The 22,681-nt window shown below is 36.8% G+C and overlaps 1 protein-coding gene across 3 annotated transcripts in view; it reads right to left on the reverse strand.

Moving 5' to 3' along the window:
- The window catches only part of SPATA17 (spermatogenesis associated 17), a 187,976-nt gene that overhangs the window by 55,142 nt on the left and 110,153 nt on the right, over positions 1–22,681 (reverse strand). For all 3 annotated transcript variants that reach the window (XM_073221578.1, XM_073221577.1, XM_037014411.2), the window contains one exon: positions 15,769–15,917. In XM_073221578.1, coding sequence (XP_073077679.1) covers positions 15,769–15,917 — 149 coding nt within the window. The remainder of the gene's footprint in view (positions 1–15,768; positions 15,918–22,681) is intronic.

Here is a 22,681-nt window from a genome sequence, read left to right on the forward strand (position 1 = left end):
TAATATTTAAAAAATTTTTAAATTAAATGTAAAATTTTAAAATATTTTAACATGTATATATAAATAAATAGAAAGACATATATACATACAGACATATGTATCACCATAGGTAAGAGTAAAATTTTAGAGATGGTATATCTGAGGTTTGGCAAAGAATTTGACAAGCTCTCTTTTTTTATGAGGCCTCAAGAATAGGGGAGAAATAACTAGATGATAGTAAAGAAGAATGCAAAAAAAAACCCAACAGTGACATTACTTCCCAATAGCCAAATCTGATGTATTCATTTTAGTGCTCATTCACCTTGAACTCTGCATCAGGTTGTTCATCCAGTGCTTGCAGTGAATTCTCTTTTCCTTCGATTTGCACAATACCTCCTAGTTCTCCCTTGCTTTTTCAGTTTCTTGACTGACCATTTTTGGCCAATACCTTGAATTAGCAACTCTTATCTTAACTGGAACTGTGCATTAGGGTCACCTGGACACATATTTCAAACATAGATGCCTACTGAATTGAAATATCTGTGACTTAAGAATCATATGTATATAATTTTAAACCTCAAGGTAATGTAGATAAGCAACCTGAGAACCACTGCCCTAACATTAAAGCATCTCCCAGAAATCTGTACTTAACCTTCCGTCTACAGTTTCTCCCTAAGAGATTCTTCCACCGCCAAGATTTTAATTATCATGTCTACAGTGACAATTTCTAAATCTTTATCTCTATGTACAATGTTTTTCTTTAACTCAAGAGCAATATTTTCAAATGCACATTAGGAATGGCCGTGTCGATGCTGTAGGGGCCACGGGCAGCCTGTCCCAAGACAGGCCACTTTGGCAGGCAGATTATTTCAGAGTGGAAAACAATCAAGGCACAAAAGACTATGAATGAAACTTTGACCTCCCCCTCCCTCAACTGAATTAAAAGAATTTAGATAGAGGACCTGCTCCAGGAAGATAACTATCACCATAGATAACTACATGGTAATATAATCTAGGAGGAGTAGACAGCAAGGGATGTGTCAAAGTCTGTTAAAATTCTTGTCTATGTCCCATTGTTTCTGAACAGCCCAGTAAATATCTATTTACCAAATATTTACTCATTCATATTCCTGTGAACTGATTCCCTTTTCCTTTGAAGTCCTGGTTGCCTATCCCCTTCTCTTTAATTCATTATGATATAAATACTTCATTGTCCCTGACTGTGTTTGGAATCTCATGTCTCTGGATTCCCTGTACATACATAATTAAACTTTGGGTTTTTCTCCTGTTCATCTGGTTCATGTCAATCTGATTCCTAACCAGCTTAGAAGAACCTTATGGGGCAGAGGAAATTTCTTCCTCTCCAACAATACACAATAGGAAGCTCAAATAGAGGTGCTCCCAAATTAAACTTCTACGCAAAACCTCCATTCTATCAAATCTATAATTCTTCTTATATATTTTCCTTAGTTGAAGCAGGGCATCACCACGAGGGCGTAGTCAACTTAGTCAGGAGCCATCGAGTCAAGGAACTAAAGGACCTCCCTGCTGCGGCTGCGCCTATACCTCCCATCTCATTTCTGCCACTTTGCATGAGGTACCAAGGCTGTGAGCTAAGCTTCAGCAGGTACCTCAGAAGGCGAGGGGCAATTCCTGTGAGCTCTGCACTGTTCAACTGAAGATGGCTCTGCCCAGGCCGCCCCCTTTGCTACCCTCCTTGCTCGGCCTGGCAAACTTCTGCGAAGCCTTCAAGTCTCTCCTGATCCTCAATACACTTTTGAACCCTAATTTGAAACAGGAAAATTTGGGATATATAAATGCTATACCTGTATAAGAATATAAGCATGGCACAAAATGACTCTCTCCTTCAAAGAAAGTCCATTATGGCTCATGAATTGATGGAAAGTCAATTGGGAAAATTTTACTTAGCATCTGTTAGGCATTGTATTAGGAAAGGTGCTTAGAGTATGATAAAATCTAACCAAAAACACTATGTCTTTTTATGCCTTGTCCAAGTGCATACACCAAAAATATATGTGATAGTCTCAGGATATCACTAAAAATATTCCAAGTTATCAACGTTATGTTGATGTTATAATTTTATAAATGTTAAACTTCTTTTGACTTAGGTGTCTGTAAGAACAGAATTCTAATATTCTGCAGCTATTTAAGAAATTTTTTTTTTCAAAGAAAGTGGACTAAAACACAGTTCTCACTGTATAGGCTAAGTAATAAAGGGTTCTTTTGTAGACAAATTCTAGAACTTCTTAATTATAGATAGGCATATTATCTGTATCTCCAGTGTTATAGAGTACAAGAACTTCATTAGAAAAATTAAGCTGGAAAAATGAAGGCAGCACTTTGTAAATTTCCACTGGAAATTAGCTGGGAGAGGGAGAGGGATACTGGATCAAAAGAGGGTAATCATGCTTAACTGTGCCCTAGAGCACCCGAAGGCTTAATACGATTTGCACAGTAACTACCTCTCCTATTACTGCTTGTTTGGAGTATTCTGTGTTAATGGGGTTAGCTAATTTAGTATTTTAACTTAAAAAGGCTCTGCTGATTAATAAATGTTGCACACTGTGCCAGTAATTAAAATAAATGGAAGAGTTACAAATAAAAGTTGAATTGTTAAGAAAACATCTGAAAATATATGATAATCCCTATTTATAATAAATAACAGTTCAGAAAATATGCAAATTGTAAAGGTCTAAAGTGTTTGAAAAATCATGAAATTCAAAAATGTTTTGAGATGCTTTAAATTTTCTTATCACTATTCGTTAGTGGTAAATATAATCAGATGCCATCTATATATACTGCACTTTTAAAATGCCCTTTTTAAAAACAGCTTAGATTTACTTTCTTCAACTTTCCTACTCTAATTATGGTGCTACCTATGAAATGATACTGATACTTAATTAGAAACAACATTTTACCTAACCTAGCTACTGATGATGGCTTCTGCCTGATCTAGGTTGCAGATTTGAAGGAAATGAAGGCAGATTCATAAGAATCACACCTAGTGCATGTTTTTATTAGTGCCAACAAATGGAGGGGCTCAAGAAATGGAGTTGCTAGCTCTGCTTTGCTACTAAATGTGACTAGGATGCCTCTCATTTCACCTACCATGAATAATGAGGGGTGGCAGAATAGACCACCCCAAATAGTGCCACCTCGGCAAAGGACTTTTTTGAGCTAAAAGCACTTGAAAAGAGCATGGACAAGAAAGTTACCTGACCTTCCACTGTTTTCCTAAAATCAGGAGATAACACTCCTATTTGACAGATGACTTTATATACTAGCAGGAACGAAACATTCTTGTCGCCAGAGATAGGGAGTTGAGGCAGATAAGAATTTTGTAGAAACAAAACTTGTTTAAATAATTTTTATCTTCCTTTGGTCTCCCAATATATTTTAGTTACATTTCCACAATTGCTTCTCTTTGTTTAACCTAATGTATAGGCACTGAGGGTTTTGACACTTTTTTGGGTGTTCATTTCTTTATGAGACTCCTCTGTCATGTAAAGCTTACATAAATCTATTTGCTTTTTTTCCGGTTAATCAGTTTCATACCAGTTCAATTCTTATGCCACTGAAAGACCCTAAGAGAGTAAGGCAAAGCTTTGCTTCTCCTACAATAACTATTAGAAGATTACCACCTCTTATTTTTCAAAAAGATGCAGAGATAGCTATTGAGCTGTCTGTACTTGGGTTCTTATGAAAGCCTATAGACAAGCTTGAAACATAATATCCTTACAAAATAACTCAATCATTAGCTTCTTTTCATAGGGAAGTTCAAGCCACAGTCATAATTTTTTAATTCTCTAAACGTCTATACCATAAACCTGCAGAAGAATTTTGAATCCTTAGAGATCCAAGACTTCCTTCAAGGTCAGCTCAGGTTTATTATTAAACACCAAACTATGATCTGGCAAGGTAGCTCCTTGACTTCAACACATGTATCTGTATGAATTTTCTATTGCTGCTATAACAAGTCACCACAAACTTAGTGGTTTAAAGATTGCAGATGTGTTATCTTAAGAGGTTTGATGGGCGGGCGGAGCCAAGATAGTGGCATGAGTAGAGCAGCAGAAATCTCCTCCCAAAACCACATTTATCTATGAAAATATAACAAAGACAACTCTTCCTAAAATAGAGACCAGAAGGCACAGGACAACATCCAGACCACATCCACACCTGAGAGAACCCAGCACCTCGCAAAGGGGGTAAGACACAAGCCCGGACTGGTGAGACCCGAGCGCCCCTCCCCCCAACTCCCAGTGGGTGGAGAGGAGTGAACAGGGAGGGAGAGAGAGCCCAGGACTGCTGAACCCAGCCCCAGCCATCCGGACCAGAGTGCAGACACAGCATGCGTGGGGTCCTGGATACTAGGAAAACAGGGTGGCAGGACCAGTGAGCGGGTGCCTGAGGCCAATGCCGAAGAACAAAGAAACGGGAGTGGCTTCTTTTTTTTTTCCCTCTTTCTTTTTTTTGTGAGTGCTTTTTGGAAGTCTTAAAGGGACAGGGACCCTAATACTAGGGAAACAGGGAAGCAAGACCGGTGAGTGGGTGCCTGAGACCAGCACCTGAGGACAAAGAAAATCGTGGGTTTTTTTTTATTGAATTATTTATTGAATATATATATTTTTTCTTTCCTTTTGTTGTTGGTGTTGTTGTTTTGGTCTGGAGAGTGCTTTTTGGAAGTCTTAAAGGGACAGGGCAGGACACTTACTCCAGAGGCAGGGAATCTGGGGATCTCTGGGCACTCTAACCTCCTGGGCAGCAGGGAGCGCAGAGGTTCCTTATGGAGATAAATAGCCTCCCGGCCGCTCCCCCTCCAAAGGGGCTCCACCACTTTGGAGCAGCAGCCCGAGCCAGGCAATGCCCATGGCAAGAGAGGAGATAAACTCCATAGCAGCCTGGCAGGAAGCAGAAACCCTGTCTGCGCACAGCTGCCCAGCACAAGCCACTAGAGGACGCTATTCTCCCAGGAGAGGAAGGCCACAAACCAACAAGAAGGGAAGCTCTTCCAGCTGTCACTCATACCAGCTCTGCAAACTATATCACCATGAAAAGGCAAAACTACAGGCAGACAAAGATGACAACACCTGAGAAGGAGACAGATCTAACCAGTCTTCCTGAAAAAGAATTCAAAATAAAAATCATGAACATGCTGACAGAGATGCAGAGAAAAATGCAAGAGCAATGGGATGAGATGCAGAGAAAAATGCAAGAGCAATGGGATGAAGTCTGGAGGGAGATCACAGATGTCAGGAAGGAGATCACAGAAGTGAAACAAACCCTGGAAGGATTTAGAAGTAGATGGATAAGATGCAAGAGGCCATTGAAGGAATAGAAGCCAGAGAACAGGAATGTATAGAGGCTGACATAGAGAAAGATAAAAGGATCTCCAGGAATGAAACAATACTAAGAGAATTATGTGACCAATCCAAAAGGAACAATATCCGTATTATAGGGGTACCAGAAGAAGAAGAGAGAGGAAAAGGGATAGAAAGTCTCTTTGAAGAAATAATTGCTGAAAACTTCCCCAAACTGGGGGAGGAAATAATCGAACAGACCACGGAAATACACAGAATCCCCAACAGAAAGGATACAAGGAGGACAACACCAAGACACATAATAATTGAAATGGCAAGGATCAAGGACAAGGAAAAAGTTTTAAAGGCAGCTAGAGAAAAAAAGGTCACCTATAAAGGAAAACACATCAGGCTAACATCAGACTTCTCGACAGAAACCCTACAGGCCAGAAGAGAATGGCATGATATATTTAATGCAATGAAAGAGAAGGGCCTTGAACCAAGGATACTGTATCCAGCATGACTATCATTTAAATATGATGGCGGGATTAAGCAATTCCCAAACAAGCAAAAGCTGAGGGAATTTGCTTCCCACAAACCACCTCTACAGGGCATCCTACAGGGACTGCTCTAGATGGGAGCACTCCTAAAAAGAGCACAGAACAAAACACACAACATATGAAGAATGGAGGAGGAGGAATAAGAAGGGAGAGAAGAAAAGAATCTTCAGACAGTGTATATAACAAAGAGCTCAATAAGCGAGCTAAGTTTAGGCAGTAAGATACTAAAGAGGCTAACCTTGAACCTTTTGTAACCATGAATCTAAAGCCTGCAATGGCAATAAGTACATATCTCTCAATAGTCACCCTAAATGTAAATGGACTTAATGCACCAATCAAAAGACACAGAGTAATAGAATGGATAAAAAAGCAAGACCCATCTATATGCTGCTTACAAGAAACTCACCTCAAGCCCAAAGACATGCACAGACTAAAAGTCGAGGGATGGAAAAACATATTTCAGGCAAACAACAGTGAGAAGAAAGCAGAGGTTGCAGTACTAATATCAGACAAAATAGACTTCAAAACAAAGAAAGTAACAAGAGATAAAGAAGGACACTACATAATGATAAAGGGCTCAGTCCACCAAGAGAATATAACCATTCTAAATATATATGCACCCAACACAGGAGCACCAGCATATGTGAAACAAATACTAACAGAACTAAAGAGGGAAATAGACTGCAATGCATTCATTTTAGGAGACTTCAAAACACAACTCACCCCAAAGGATAGATCCACTGGGCAGAAAATAAGTAAGGACACACAGGCACTGAACAAGACACTAGAACAGATGGACCTAATAGACATCTATAGAACTCTACATCCAAAAGCAACAGGATACATATTTTTCTCAAGTGTACATGGATCATTCTCCAGAATAGACCACATACTACCTCACAAAAAGAGCCTCAGTAAATTCCAAAATATTGAAATTCTACCAACCAATTTTTCAGACCACAAAGGTATAAAACTAGAAATAAATTCTAAAAAGAAAACAAAAAGGCTCACAAACACATGGAGGCTTAACAACATGCTTCTAAATAATCAATAGATCAACGAACAAATCACAATAGAGATCAAGGAGTATATAGAAACAAATGACAGCAACAACACAAAGTCCCAACTTCTGTGGGACGCAGCGAAAGCAGTCTTAAGAGGAAAGTATATAGCGATCCAGGCACACTTGAAGAAGGAAGAACAATCCCAAATGAATAGTCTAACATCACAATTATCGAAACTGGAAAAAGAAGAACAAATGAGGCCTAAAGTCAGCAGAAGGAGGGACATAATAAAGATCAGAGAAGAAATAAACAAAATTGAGAAGAATAAAACAATAGCAAAAATCAATGAAAACAAGAGCTGGTTCTTTGAGAAAATAAACAAAATAGATAAGCCTCTAGTCAAACTTATTAAGAGAAAAAGAGAATCAACACAAATCAACAAACAGCATCAGAAATGAGAACGGAATAATCACTACAGACTCCAAGGAAATACAAAGAATTATTAAAGACTACTATGAAAACCTATATGCCAACAAGCTGGAAAACCTAGAAGAAATGGACAACTTCCTAGAAAAATACAACCTCTCAAAACTGACCAAGGAAGAAACACAAAAGTTAAACAAACCAATTACGAGCAAAGAAATTGAAACGGTAATCAAAAAACTACCCAAGAACAAAACACCGGGGCCGGACGGATTTACCTCGGAATTTTATCAGACACACAGAGAAGACATAATACCCATTCTTCTTAAAGTGTTCCAAAAAATAGAAGAGGAGGGAATACTCCCAAACTCATTCTATGAAGCCAACATCATCCTAATACCAAAACCAGCAAAGACCCCACCAAAGAAGAAAATTACAGACCAATATCCCTGATGAATGTAGAGGCAAAAATACTCAAAAAAATATTAGCAAACAGAATTCAACAGTATATCAAAAGGATCATACACCATGACCAAGTGGGATTCATCCCAGGGATGCAAGGATGGTACAACATTAGAAAATCCATCAACATCATCCACCACATCAACAAAAAGAAAGACAAAAACCACATGATCATCTCCATAGATGCTGAAAAAGATTTTTGACAAAATTCAACATCCATTTATGATAAAAACTCTCAGCAAAATGGGAATAGAGGGCAAGTACCTCAACATAATAAAGGCCATATATGATAAACCCACAGCCAACATTACACTGAACAGCAAGAAGCTGAAAGCATTTCCTCTGAGATCGGGAACCAGACAGGGATGTCCACTCTCCCCACTGTTATTTAACATAGTACTGGAGGTCCTAGCCACAGCAATCAGACAAAACAAAGAAATACAAGGAATCCACATTGGTAAAGAAGAAGTTAAACTGTCACTATTTGCAGATGATATGATACTGTACATAAAAAACCCTAAAGACTCCACTCCAAAACTACTAGAACTGATATCGGAATACAGCAAAGTTGCAGGATACAAAATTTACACACAGAAATCTGTAGCTTTCCTATACACTAACAATGAACCAATAGAAAGAGAAATCAGGAAAACAATTCCATTCACAATAGCATCAAAAAGAATAAAATACCTAGGAATAAACCTAACCAAAGAAGTGAAAGACATACCCTGAAAACTACAAGTCACTCTTAAGAGAAATTAAAGGGGACACTAACAAATGGAAACTCATCCCATGCTCATGGCTAGGAAGAATTAATATCATCAAAATGGCCATCCTGCCCAAAGCAATATACAGATTTGATGCAATCCCTATCAAATTACCAGCAACATTCTTCAATGAACTGGAACAAATAATTCAAAAATTCATATGGAAACACCAAAGACCCCGAATAGCCAAAGCAATCCTGAGAAAGAAGAATAAAGTAGTGGGGATCCCACTCCCCAACTTCAAGCTCTACTACAAAGCCATAGTAATCAAGACAATTTGGTACTGGCACAAGAACAGAGCCACAGACCAGTGGAACAGATTAGAGACTCCAGAAATTTACCCAAACATATATGGTCAATTAATATTTGATAAAGGAGCCATGGACATACAATGGGGAAATGACAGTCTCTTCAACAGATGGTGATAGCAAAACTGGACAGCTACATGTAGGAGAATGAAACTGGACCATTGTCTAACCCCAAACACAAAAGTAAATTCAAAATGGATCAAAGACCTGAATGTAAGTCATGAAACCATAAAACTCTTAGAAAAAAACATAGGCAAAAACCTTTTAGACATAGACATGAGTGACCTCTTCTTGAACTTATCTCCCCGGGCAAGGAAAACAACAGCAAAAATGAACAAGTGGGACTATATTAAGCTGAAAAGCTTCTATACAGCAAAAGACACCATCAATAGAACAAAAAGGAACCCTACAGTATGGGAGAATATATTTGTAAATGACAGATCCAATAAAGGCTTGATGTCCAACATATATAAAGAGCTCACACGCCTCAACAAATAACCCAATTAAAAAATGGGCAGAGGAACTGAACAGACAGTTCTCCAAAAAAGAAATACAGATGGCCAACAGACACACGAAAAGATGCTCCACATTGCTAATTATCAGAGAAATGCAAATTAAAACTACAATGAGGTATCACCTCACACCAGTAAGGATAGCTGCCATCCAAAAGACAAACAACAACAAATGTTGGCGAGGCTGTGGAGAAAGGGGAACCCTCCTACACTGCTGGTGGGAATGTAAATTAGTCCAACCATTGTGGAAAGCAGTTTGGAGGTTCATCAAAATGCTCAAAACAGACCTACCATTTGACCCAGGAATTCCACTCCTAGGAATTTACCCTAAGAACGCAGCAATCAAGTTTGAGAAAGACAGATGCACCCCTGTTTATCGCAGCACTATTTACAATAGCCAAGAATTGGAAACAACCTAAATGTCCATCGGTATATGAATGGATAAAGAAGATGTGGTACATATACACAATGGAATACTACTCAGCCATAAGAAGAGGGAAAATCCTACCATTTGCAGCAACATGGATGGAGCTGGAGGGTATTATGCTCAGTGAAATAAGCCAAGCGGAGAAAGAGAAATACCAAATGATTTCACTCATCTGAGGAGTATAAGAACAAAGGAAAAACTGAAGGAGCAAAACAGCAGCAGAATCACAGAACCCAAGAATGGACAACAGGTACCAAAGGGAAAGGGACTTTGGAGGATGGATGGGTAGGGAGGGATAAGGGGGGGGGAAGAAGAAAGGGGGTATTAAGATTAGCATACATGGGGGGGAGGGAGAAAGGGGAGGGCTGTACAACACAGAGAAGACAAGTAGTGCTTCTACAACATTTTGCTATGCTGATGGACAGTGACTGTAAAGTGGTTTATAGGGGGGACCTGGTATAGGGGAGAGCCTAGTAAGATTAATATTCTTCATGTAAGTGTAGATTAAAGATTAAAAAAAAAAGAAAAGAAAGAAAGAAAAGGGGGATTACTCCTTGATAGGATAAAACTAACGGTAAATCAACAATTAACGCATGCTTCAAATATCCTTAATTTTGATCACTTAAAGTGTGTCAGATGATCAGCTATGGAGGTACACTTTTCTGACAATATTCCTTTCTCTTAAAAAAAAAAATAAATAAAAGCAGTTCCTGTGTGGTGACCTCCAATGAGTTCTACACAATGGTATAAAGGGCATATCAAAGTGTGAGCAAAGGGTCTGTTTGTGTTTATACAGAAGATCAAAGCCTAATTTGGCTATCCAGAAAATGAACTAAGATACGATATGAAGAAGAACTTCCAACATCAGCACTCTCTGGAAGACTCATACCAGAAGATGATAATCAAAAAACCTCCACAAAGATCCAGGCGATGCTGCAGTTGTAGCTGCATCCATCCCACCGTTTCCTGGAGTTGCCATTGGAATGAAGAAGGAGATATCTAAGATGGCCTGTGCTTTCAGTAAAACAACAAATTTGACTGGATCTATAATGTTGTAACTAAACCAAGAATTAGAAGAAGTGCAAGTTGTAGCGCTCCAAAATCTTACGACTACAGACTATCTATGGTTAAAAGAACATATGGGATGTGAACAGTTCCCAGGAATGGGTTATTTTAATTTGTCTGATTTCTCTCAGACTGTTCAAGTACAGTTGGACAATATCCATCATATCATAGACAAATTCTCACAAATGCCTAGGGTGCCTAACTGGTTTTCTTGGCTTCACTGGAGATGGCTGGTAATTATAGATCTGCTTTGGTTATATAACTGTATTCCTATTATGTTAATGTGTGTGCGCAATTTAGTTAGTAGTTTAAAACCTATACATGCTTAAGTTACTCTACAAGAAGATATGTCAAAGAAATAATCAATCTTCCCATGTTTTCTTCCATCTGCTACCTCTGTAACTTTTCTGCTTCCTTCCTAATTACAACCCTTAAATAGAGTTCGTGTCTCACATCGAATTTACCGAGTATCATAATTCCTCCAAGTGGTAAAGATACCTCAAGACAAATGCTGGGCATAGAAGCCACAGGGCATAAATCTGCAAAGAAGTAAAAAGCTAACCTGTTCAAACAATATTTCTTCTCTCTCACTTACCAACTTTACATCTCCCTGTATGGCCCCGGAAGATGACTGGTTAGCCAGAGACGGGTAAGATTCCTCAAGGGAGGAACAACCTAAGACAGGCACAGTCTCAGAGGGGCCATCAGGTGAGAAATTGGGGATCAACAGTGGGGAAGCTTAGAACCTCACCCCCCCTGTTTTGAGAGAAATCTGCAGCCGTGGATGTTTTATTGCCCTTGTCTAGCTTGGATTAACACATAGGCTACAGGCACACACCTGATCATCTACAATTGCTCTCTTACAACACTAAACTATGTTTTCTACCTTTATCTTGCATCTACCTACCACTTCAGCATTTTATTAAAAATAAAAGTAATAATAATAATAAAGGGACAAATGTGGGATCCACATACAAATCAAGTATAAAAATCAAACGAAGAAAAAAAAAGAGTTTTGATGGTCAGAAGTCTGAAAGGGCTCTCACTACACTAAAATCAAGGCACTGACAGAGCTGCATTCCTTCTGGAGGTCCTAGGGGAGAATCCATTTCTTCATCTTTCTGGCTTCTACAGGATTCCAGCATTCCTTGATTGTGGCCTCTTCCTCCCCACCTTCAAAGCTGGCAGCACTGTCGCTCTGACCTTTTACGTGGTCATACCTCTTTCCACCTCTGCTTTCTCTTCCACTTTTAAAACCCCTGTGATTACATTGGACCCACCCAGATCATCCAGTATAATATCCCCAAATTTAAGTCCTTAATCACATCTGTAAAGTCCTTTTTCATATAAGGTAACATATACATGGATTCCTGAGATTACAATATGGATTTTCTGGGAAACCATTATTCTGCCTACCAGACACAGATTGGCAATGACTTGTGCTGCAATGTCTTAAATCCACTGCATTTTGAAAACAGTTACAGTCTGCCTAATTATAGACTCCTGTATTAAGCCATAGGATTTATAATTAACAGAAGGTATTAACATACAGGATCTTAGTATCTCTCATTAGACTTCAGTGAAGCCTATATCAGCCTATATCACCCGATTTACGATCACCATTCGATTCCATCTCTGCCATCTTGATGGGTAAATGAAGGATTTACTTGACAGCTCTGATGCTGTGGCCTTCCATTTCTTCCACTTCTTAATAATAATGACTTCTTTCCCCACTTCATCTTGGCAACTTGCACAGTCTCATTTTATATCTGAAAATATTCCTTGAAACACTATCTGAAAAACCCTAAATAAATATGTCGCTGTTTCCATTTTTAAAAATACTGAAGAAGAAATCCTCTTTTCTGTTCTTAAGTGAATCTGAGTGGATTGGGTAAGTCAAGGGAGGTAGGAAATTCTTTAATGGAAACAAAAGAGAACATGGGCTATAAGAGGAATGAAAACATCTGGGTAGCTCTGGAGCAAAGAGTTTGTCATGTCATGTGGCAAAAAATTGACTAAAGACATTAAGTCTGGATCAGATCCCAAAAGGCCTTGCGTCTTGCAAAAGGAATTATGATTTATCCTGGAGTTGATAAAAAGCCATTAAAAGTCATTTTGGCTGAACATAGCTTGCTTGAATTTCTCTAGTGTTGTTGTGGATGCACAGAATGGGAGTAAGACCGAACAGATCAGATAGGCTTTTTATAGCAATTAAAAGGAGAAAGTGTAAGTGGCAAAATTAAACTAGGAGTAGAAAGGAAAAGAGGGGCTCAGTTTGAGAGATACTAAAAGGTAGAATAGACAGGATTTGAGTACCAATAGAAGGAGGGAGAAGGACAAGGGGATGACTCACAACTCCCTCCCTACCTTGGGCAGATCGTTGGTGGTGTAATTCATACTCAAGATAAAAAGAAGCAAGGCCAATGGGGGATATACTGAGTCTGGAAAAAATTTTAATTGAATATCCTACCATTATTTTTCTTCATACAATCAACCTGTTCTTATCTTTTCTCTCTCAAAATCTTAACCATCCTTCACAGAACCCAGTGAAGTCCCTTTTTTTATGAAGAACACCTTTCCTAGATCATCAGACACCAGAGCAAATTTTATATTTTTAAAACTCATTGCATTTATTGTTCTTAACACACATTAGACGATGTTCAAGTGCTTACAATGGTAATTCTTAGAATTTCATTAAGCTTTCTCGGTTCAGTTCAAAGCTAGGAGCACAAAAGTTCCATGAGAACAGAGACTTTGCTTATGTTTTTCACTGCTATTTCCCAAGAGCCTAGAACTATTCCTGTCCTGCAAACATTTGTTGAATCAATAAAAACTCCTCCATATTTTTCAAAACACCCAGCTGCGAACTTCTCACATAAAGCCTATTCAGCAATCATTTACTAATTGCTTTTTTAATTTCTTGTTTCATAAAGATAGACCTATGAATAAATAAGGAAAATAATTTTCTTCAAGAAGACATGAGAAAATGAATGAGTTTCTTTAGGAATGAGAACAAAGAAATATGGTTTTAAAATGACTTCCAGAAAACCCTCTGTAATCCATACTATATGAATAAAATAGTGTCTCACATCCTAGACTTATTTTAAAGAATATATTAAAGAATGCGACCTTATTTAGAAATTGGGTTTTACAGATATAAGTTAAGATGAGGTTATGCCCTTCATGCAGAGAGGACACTCTGCATTAAAAAATCAATCGTGCATCTCTATGGTAAAAGGATGCTTGTTTTCTGTTTTCTATCACAGAATTTCTTTAGTATCCACATTTGCTTTGTTCCTGATTGGTTGATGATCCTAGAAGCACTTTTCAATCTGAGAGCTTCAGGGTAAAGGGTCATCAGAGGTTGAAGATATTTATAAGAATTCAATGTACAGTACAAGTTGAGCACCTCTTTTTGGAGAGAACATTGATATCTGATCTTTCTAGGCTTATCAAGGAAAGTATTAAGAAAGGATACTCAGCATTTTTTATTCATAGTGATCTGTAGAAATAGCAATGTGGTCAAGAATTTGAGCAATTACTCTTGCTATTTCATAAACCTTTGCATCACTGAAAGTAGAAACATACTCGAGTAATGTAACTCTTCAGATACTCGTCACTAAATTGCATATATTGCTTGACTAAGTCTGAGCAGCATTAATCTATAATCTCTTTGGTAAAACAAATCTACCTCCTGAAAACTAACTGGAAATAAATGTTTCTTATTTTCTTATTCATTTGATGTTGGGTAACTCAGTTAATTATATAAAGATTCTGCTGAACACCCTATAGCTAATTATTTCACTTCAAGTAATTACTAAAATATAAAAACCCTTTTCAAAATTACTTGAGATGCTTGCCAACTTTATCTTTCATATGAGATGGTGTGAAACTTTTTATTTTTGAAAAGACTCTTAAGAAATGCATGATTAAGTTAAAGCACATTATATATCTCTTCTGACAAAATGATCCAAAATCCACTGTGCTGAGTAAGAGGTAATTCTAGTTTCTTTGCATAATAAAACATAGTTTTTCTTTTGGAATTATTATATAAATTGTTATTATTTAATGTATAATAAGATGATTGGTGCATATACATTATATAAAAAACAAATAATTGTAGTAATATATTGTTGACTATTATATAATTTATAATATTTATATTATATTAAATGATCATATAATGATAATTTGCATAAAAGTAATATAGTAAATATCTTATTTAGGATACATAGAATACTAAATAATTATAATATACAGTGCAAAGATAATTATAAGATACATTATGGGATAATAATTGTTGAAAAGCCTTTCTAGATTTTAAATAGTCAATTTATAAATTACATATGACTATATTGATGACAAACACCTTAGGAAAGAAAGGAAGCTCCTTGGAGAAATGTATGAATTGAGACCCAAATCACTGAAAATGAAATAACTTGAAATTGTATTTGCTATTAGATCATCCTTTATATTTTTCATTCTTCTTCAGTAATACAGAAACTAACCTCTTTCACTGAGACTGATTTATTAAAACTATGTTGTGTCAATGTATCCAAATGAAATTTAGTCCATGTTAAGAAACTTTTTTGTTCTGTTGGATTTCATGGTAGAAATACTGTAAATATCTGTTTTCACCAGATAATTAAGGTAATTACCTTCACAGATGCATGGATAGTGGTCACTTACCCCCTTGAAAAGCTATTCATTTTTTAAATTTCCTTTGAGTAATCTATTTATGTGTATAATTTGCCATCAATATTAACCTTATCTAAACTTACCATTGGCATGTTAAAAATTGGTTGTCTCTGAGTAAGTCAAGGGTGGCTTTACCATTTCTCACAAATAAAAGATTCTCTACAGTACCGGGAAATAGAAAATGTTATATAACTTTAGACACCAAACATGGTACAGCTACTTCTTTTTAACTGAGAACTTACATATTATCATTTACGATCCTCGCCCGCTCCTGTCTTCTGAGCTCCTCTCTGGCCTCCGTTAACTCATTCATCGGCTCTGCCACCCGCAACGTCGGCTCCAAAGGCTTGTAGCGCTGCTCCAGTACTTCCGCGATATTGCGGAAGGGTCCCTGAGAAGAAAGGATGGGGTAAATGATTATTATGGAGCGCTTTTGTCACGTCACTGATGCCCAAGGCTACTGAGTATCTACAAAGTATAGGGAGTTTACTGAATTATTTTTAAGGAAAAATTTCTCTGAATAAGAAAAATATATAGGAATATCATGTCTTCCAATATCCATAACATCATTGATAAGTTTTCACAAATGCCTAGGGCACCTAACTGGTTTTCTTGGTTTCACTGGAGATGGCTGGTAATTGTAGGTCTGCTTTTGTTATGCGGCTGTATTCCTATTATGTTAATGTATGTGCGCAATTTAATTAGTAGTTTAAAACCTATACATACTCATGTTACTCTACAAGAAGATATATCAAAGAAATAATCAATCTTTCCATGTTTTCTACCATCTGCTACGTCTATAGCTTTTCTTCTTCCTTCCTGATTACAACCCTTTAGTAGAATTAGTGCCTCATATCGAAAATTACCAAGTATCGTAATTCTTCCAAGTGGTAAAGATACCTCAAGACAAATGCTGGACATCGAAGCCACAGGGCATAAATCTGCAGAGAAGTAAAATGCTAACCTTTTCAAAGAATATTGCTTCTCTCTCATCAACTTTACATTTCCCTGTATGGCCTCAGAAGATGACTGGTTAGCCAGAGACGGGTAAGATTCCTCAAGGGAGGAACAACCTAAGACAGGCACAGTCGCAGGGGGGCCATCAGGTGAGAAACTGGGGACCAACAGAGGGGAGGCTTAGAACCTCAACCCCCCTGTTTTGAGAGAAATCTTCTGCATCCGTGGATGTTTTGTTGCCCTTGTCTAGCTTGGATTAATACTTAGTCTATAGGCACACACCTGATCATCTACATTTGACCTTTTACAGCACTAAATTATGTTTTCTACCTTTATCTTGCATCTACCTACCACTTCAGCATTTTATTTAAAATAATAATAATAATAATAAGGGAGAAATGTAGGATTCACATATAAATCATGTATAAAAATCAAACAAATAATCACATCTGACTTAATTGTTTATAGTTCATGATGCGTGATCAAAACCGAAAGTTTCTGTGATATGACTGCCCTTGCACTGTTCACAATGTAAGAACTTACTCACTATGTAAGACCTTGTTCACCATGTAAGAACTTGTTTGTTATGCTTCAGAAGATTGGAGACTGTTGAGATATAGGCTTGGGTTGATTAATGACTGTGCATTGAGTCCCCTATACAGAATTTTATTGTTGTTAACAACCATTTGATCAATAAATATGAGAGATGTCCTCTCAAAAAAAAAAAAAGAATATCATGTCTTCAAGAAATGTTCACATAACTACAAGTGATTATATTAAAAATATTTTGAAATAAGCAGAATTTTCCCCACTTAGATCAAAAGACTTTTGTACTACAACTGGTAAACTGGTAGGTCTAGGTTGCTTTGCTTTCTAATTTTAAAAACGCATTTATTCTAATATAATTAAAAAATAATTCTCTCCTTTTTTGAGTAAATAAAAATATTAGAAAAGATTCTGAGCACAGCTGTTAAAGAGCCCTCCTATAAATACGAATAGGATAGCAAGTATTTGTTTTCTTTAAAATAAGGTTTTTTAGGTTAATGCCAGATCTTATATTTAATTGGGGGCCCAACAAACACAGAAGGGTCACATTTTTAATTATTTTAAGTGTTCTTTATTTAAAATTCTAACTTCCATGACTTAATAACTCTGATACAATAGCAACCACTTAACACAAATATACAGCAAAGTCCATAAGCTGCAACTGTGAAAAGTGATTTACAACCTATCTTACCTTTAAATTAGTCGTTACTTATACTAGTTACTAGAATCCACTGGTTGTCTAACTGGAATCATATTAAGCACAATGCAAATCAGAGGGGGTTCGAGATTTTGTTGTGTCATTAGTTACATTTTGTTTTCTTTTTTCACCACTACTGTTGTGTGGGAGAGAAATGATGTAAAGTGACCAAAAATTTCTAATCCTATTCCTTATCCTTTAAGATTTCTTCTTTAAATAGGTTATCCCTAACAAGACACAGCTGGAGTTACTGCAAGCACTGAATGAAGACTGTGGGGCTAATAAAAAGAAATGATTCACGCCTCATTTATGTTCACTTATGTTTTACATTAATAGAAACCAATAATAGGAACCAGTTACCATAAAAGTCATGGACCGTAAATAACACAAATGGCAAATAAGTATCATCTAGTACTTTTCACAGCTGGACAGGAGGATTACTATATTTGAAAGTAGTTAATGGATTTTTTTTTTTTTTGGAACTTTACTTTTTAAAGATACAGTAACATGATCCGAAGTTCATTATTAAGAAATCAGATGGGGATTTGTTTTCTTTTACAGATTCTTAATATTTTACTTCGATAAATTCCAGGACTTAAAATTTAATATTACGTTGTGTTGTTAAGGGTAAATTACTTCTCTAGAACTTTTTGCCTCATATGTAAATTGGAATAATATCTATCTCACAAAATTGGTCTTAAGATAGGTAAGATAAGTGACACTCTTATCATTGTACTTAGAACACAGCAAACACTCAGAAATGATACCTATGGCTATCTTATTATTTTTTTCTACTTTATATTATTAGTTTCAAGTGAAGTTTTAAAAAAGGTTTTGCACAATAGTAGCATCAAATATATGAGATTGGACAAGGCTATGACTTGGAAGGAGCCAATGTTCACAAGCAGTAACAGTCTTCTCGGCGGCTAAGCTCTGCCTTCTAACTTTTATTGGTGTATCAACATAACACATGTCAGTTGTAGACTTTCCCCACTACTTGTTCTGGAACCTACTATCTCCAACAAGACTAGGAAATGAAAGAGAAGTCCTACTTAAGCAGCAAAATTTAGAATAAACACAGACCCAGTCTTCCTTTTGGGTTCAGTATAATCTTAGTGACTCCCATCCTCCTGTGATCATGTCCATCCCTCCATCTTTCTGTGCCTGGTCCATGCAGTTTTATCTTAGACAATCAGTGTCTTATCTTTGAGCTCAATAGTTCTACTCCCTGGTTATCAGATGACATCTACTTTCAAGCTTCCCTCATGCCAAAGCTTCTGTTAATTTGTAATTCTGTTGATAGACTACCATTTAGATCTCAAGTGATCGCTTCTATTTATCATGCTGGAGAGCCATATGGTCCTAGATTGTGGGCATAGCTTCACACATCAGATTTGCCCATTGTACTCATTTCCAAAGATCAATCACTAGAACGCCTAGACCATCCAGGACTCTACCTGAACCTGTAAGTCTCCTTGGACTCAGCTATGGTTTATCTAAGTCCCACTTTCTTTGCCTTCAACTGAGCCCTGATTATGAGAGTCAAGTATATTTATATTCTTGTATATTTTTAGTAACCCATGTTACTTTTCAGTATCTTGTATTTTTTAATTTTTCTCAAAACTTAATAATATTGTATTTTCCAACTTCCTATGATTGTCCCATGCTAATTTAAAAATATTGCCTCACCAGTACAGATAGACTGTCAGAGTACAGATACTAATATTTGGACTATAGCATATATAATCTTAAATTACTGCAATGATGTATATGCTTTCTTACTGGGTAACATAGAGGAAATGTGGTTCAAAGAAAACCACAACATTGAAAATCCCATTCTGTAAGGACAGGAAAGGAAAGAAGGAAAGAAAGAAGGAAAGGCAGAGAGGAAGAAAAGAAAGTCAAAGAAAGATAAGAGGGAAAATGGTGGGAAGAAAGGATGGGTTATGGGTTACGGAAGAATGGGAAGGAAGGAAGTAGAAGGAAGGAAAAGAAGGAAGAGAGGGTATGATGGGATGTAGGAAATAGGAAAGAAGGAGATAGGGAAAGAAGGAAGGGAAAAGGAACAAGAAAAGAGAAAAGGAAAAAAGTAAGAAAGAAGGGGGCAGAATAGGAAAATAAAAAAATTAGTATGAAACATTTCATGGTGTGCTAGATGAATTTAATTTATGTGTGTGTGTATGAATATGTATGCGTGTGTGCATATATGAATGTGTATATGTATATGTGTATACACATACATAGAATATCTTCCATATATATATATACACATAAATCTTTATATAAATGTACATATATATACACACACATAAATATCTTTATATAAATGTACATATAATGTCCATGTTTTTTCATATATATATATACACCGTTGTAGTATAACAATAAACAGTTTTTGTCCCTGGTTCCTGGAACAGAGCTCCTAAAACCTTTGGAATTTCCTGAATGATGAGTGTACAAGATTAAATCTTAGATTATGCTAACGAGGTAATTTAGAGGCCCCTCGATAGCCCCAGGGTGACCCAGTGATTAGAAGGTTGGAATTTTCAGCCCCACCTCTGATGTCCAGGGAGGGTAATGGAGTTGGAGATATGGCCTTATAAAAACTCCTGCACAGGGACATTTGCTAAACTTCTGAACTGGCATATACATCTCTGTGCTGGTAGGGTGTGCACCCCAAGTAGATGGAGTCAGAAGCTTCTGCACTCTGGACCCTTCTGGACTCTCTATGTACCTATTCATCTGGCTGTCCATTTGTACCCTTTATAACAAAGCAGTAAATGTAAATCAAATGTCTTCCTGAGTTCTGTGAGTCATCCTAGAAAATTATCAAATCCTAGGATGGGACTGTGGGAACGTTCAATTTGTAGCTGCTCAGTAAGAAGTACAGAAGGCTCAGGAATTGCTCCTGGTATGTGGAGTGGGAGGCAGGCTTGTGGGACTGAGCCCTTAAGCTGTGAAATCTGCTCTAACTCTGGCAGTGTCCAAACTGGCTTGAATTGTTGGACACACAGTTAGTATTCAGAGAATCAGAGAACTGGTTGTTGGTGCTAGAAAACACCTCAACCATATATACAAATATATCTTCCATACATATTACATAAATATATATGCATGTATCTTTCATATGGCTATATATCACCATTTATATTTTTATATTTATATATGTTTACGTTGTCTACATATACCTTATACATGTATATATCTTCTATATGCATTCCTATATATTAAGTACATATGTTTATGTATATGTATAAATAGAATGGTATGGGGGGAAGTAGCCATGTGAAATAATAAAAGCAGTTGCATTGAGAAAAGTGCATTAATAGACATGAAGAGTGAATACAGCTTTGTATAAAATAAGGGATATTATAAAAACATAAAAAGTCAAAGCAGTTAAGCTAATGTAAAATACCAATATTATAAAACTCATATAAAATAATATTAAATGTGTCACAGTTAACACTGGGAATACTAGACTGTGTGGCAGTTTGGTTTGAATGACCTCTAGAGAGTCTCCAACTCAGGAACATTTGTATACTCATATCTTACTAATGTCATACCATTTTCACATTTCCTAAGATGTTGCATGCAGAATTACTCTATGAGTTCCGTGAAGTACCAATAGCGATTTCAATGAGTATAGTATGAAATACAGATTATTACATATTCAAATATACAGTGTTATATCTGATATCTTCATGAACACTGGACACTTAATACATATGCAGTGGAGATACTAGAATTATTTTCTTTATAGAATAACTAATAAATTGAATTGCTCATGCTGATGGTATCATATAAAACCATTACTTGTATTAACAGAAATACTTATGTGCAGAATGCAAATGGTAAAAATTCAGTTACTTATAAAATCCATTTTACACGTACATTTAAAATGATTTTAAATGCCTTCATTTGAATGTTGGAATAACTCATAGTTCGAAAAGAACAATGAAAGCACATGCTGAGGATCGTCCCAAAATATACTGAAGTTTTTCTCAGTATCTCTCTTTTGCCCCCTTGCTCAGATACACCCTGCTTGCCTCTCTACTTCAGAAAGAGAAAGACTTTTCAGCTTCTATGTCTTTTTGGATAAACAGATTCATTTAAAGGTAATTAAGAATATTAATATAGGTAGATTTTCTTATGAAATGAATCAGGGATAAGGAAAAAGAGAAAGTGGTCCGGGGGAAAATTAGCTTTATAGATTTTAAGTTATTTTTTACAGCTCTTTCTATAATGTATAACAGTAAATAGTGTTAATTATTAGTGGTTTTGGGAAAGCAAAAGCATACACAAATAAAGGGAATTAAGGACCCAATTACAGAGAGCAGAAACACAACATATCACAAATAATTACAGCAATATGGGAAATTATATTATGGCACAGAATGCAGGTTGTTCTATTACAAGGTTGAATAAATGGCTGGGGGTGTGAAAGGCAGTCTCAAAGGTGGCTCCCAGTGATCCCCACTTTCTGGTGTTCATGCCCTTGTGTGCACTGGCCTTATTCACTTATAATAAACAATGTGGCAGAAGTAATGAAATGTCACTCATGGCATTAGGTCATAAAAAGGCTGTAGCTTCTATTTTAACAGCTCTTTCTCACTCTCCTAGATCACTCTCCGTGATGGAAGCCAGCTGCCATGTCTGGGATAGCACTGTTGTGAGGCTGACGTGAGGAGGGACTCCAACATGAGCAAAAACAACCACATGAGATCCTTAGAAGAGGATTTCCCCTCTTCTTCCCCCCAACACCTGAGCATTCATATGAAAGCACAGCCTTAGCTGACATCTTAAATGAGAGGTCTTGAGTCTAAGGCACTCACCCAAGTGGTACCTGCAACGCTGATGCACAGAAACTGTGAGATAAGAAATGGGTGTTGGTTTAAGTCATCAGGTTTTGGACTAACTCATAATATATTATGCAACAAAAGATATACAGAGGCAAG

This window comes from Manis javanica, chromosome 14 (genome assembly GCF_040802235.1).
Source record: "Manis javanica isolate MJ-LG chromosome 14, MJ_LKY, whole genome shotgun sequence".
In the NCBI taxonomy this organism is placed as follows: domain Eukaryota; kingdom Metazoa; phylum Chordata; class Mammalia; order Pholidota; family Manidae; genus Manis; species Manis javanica.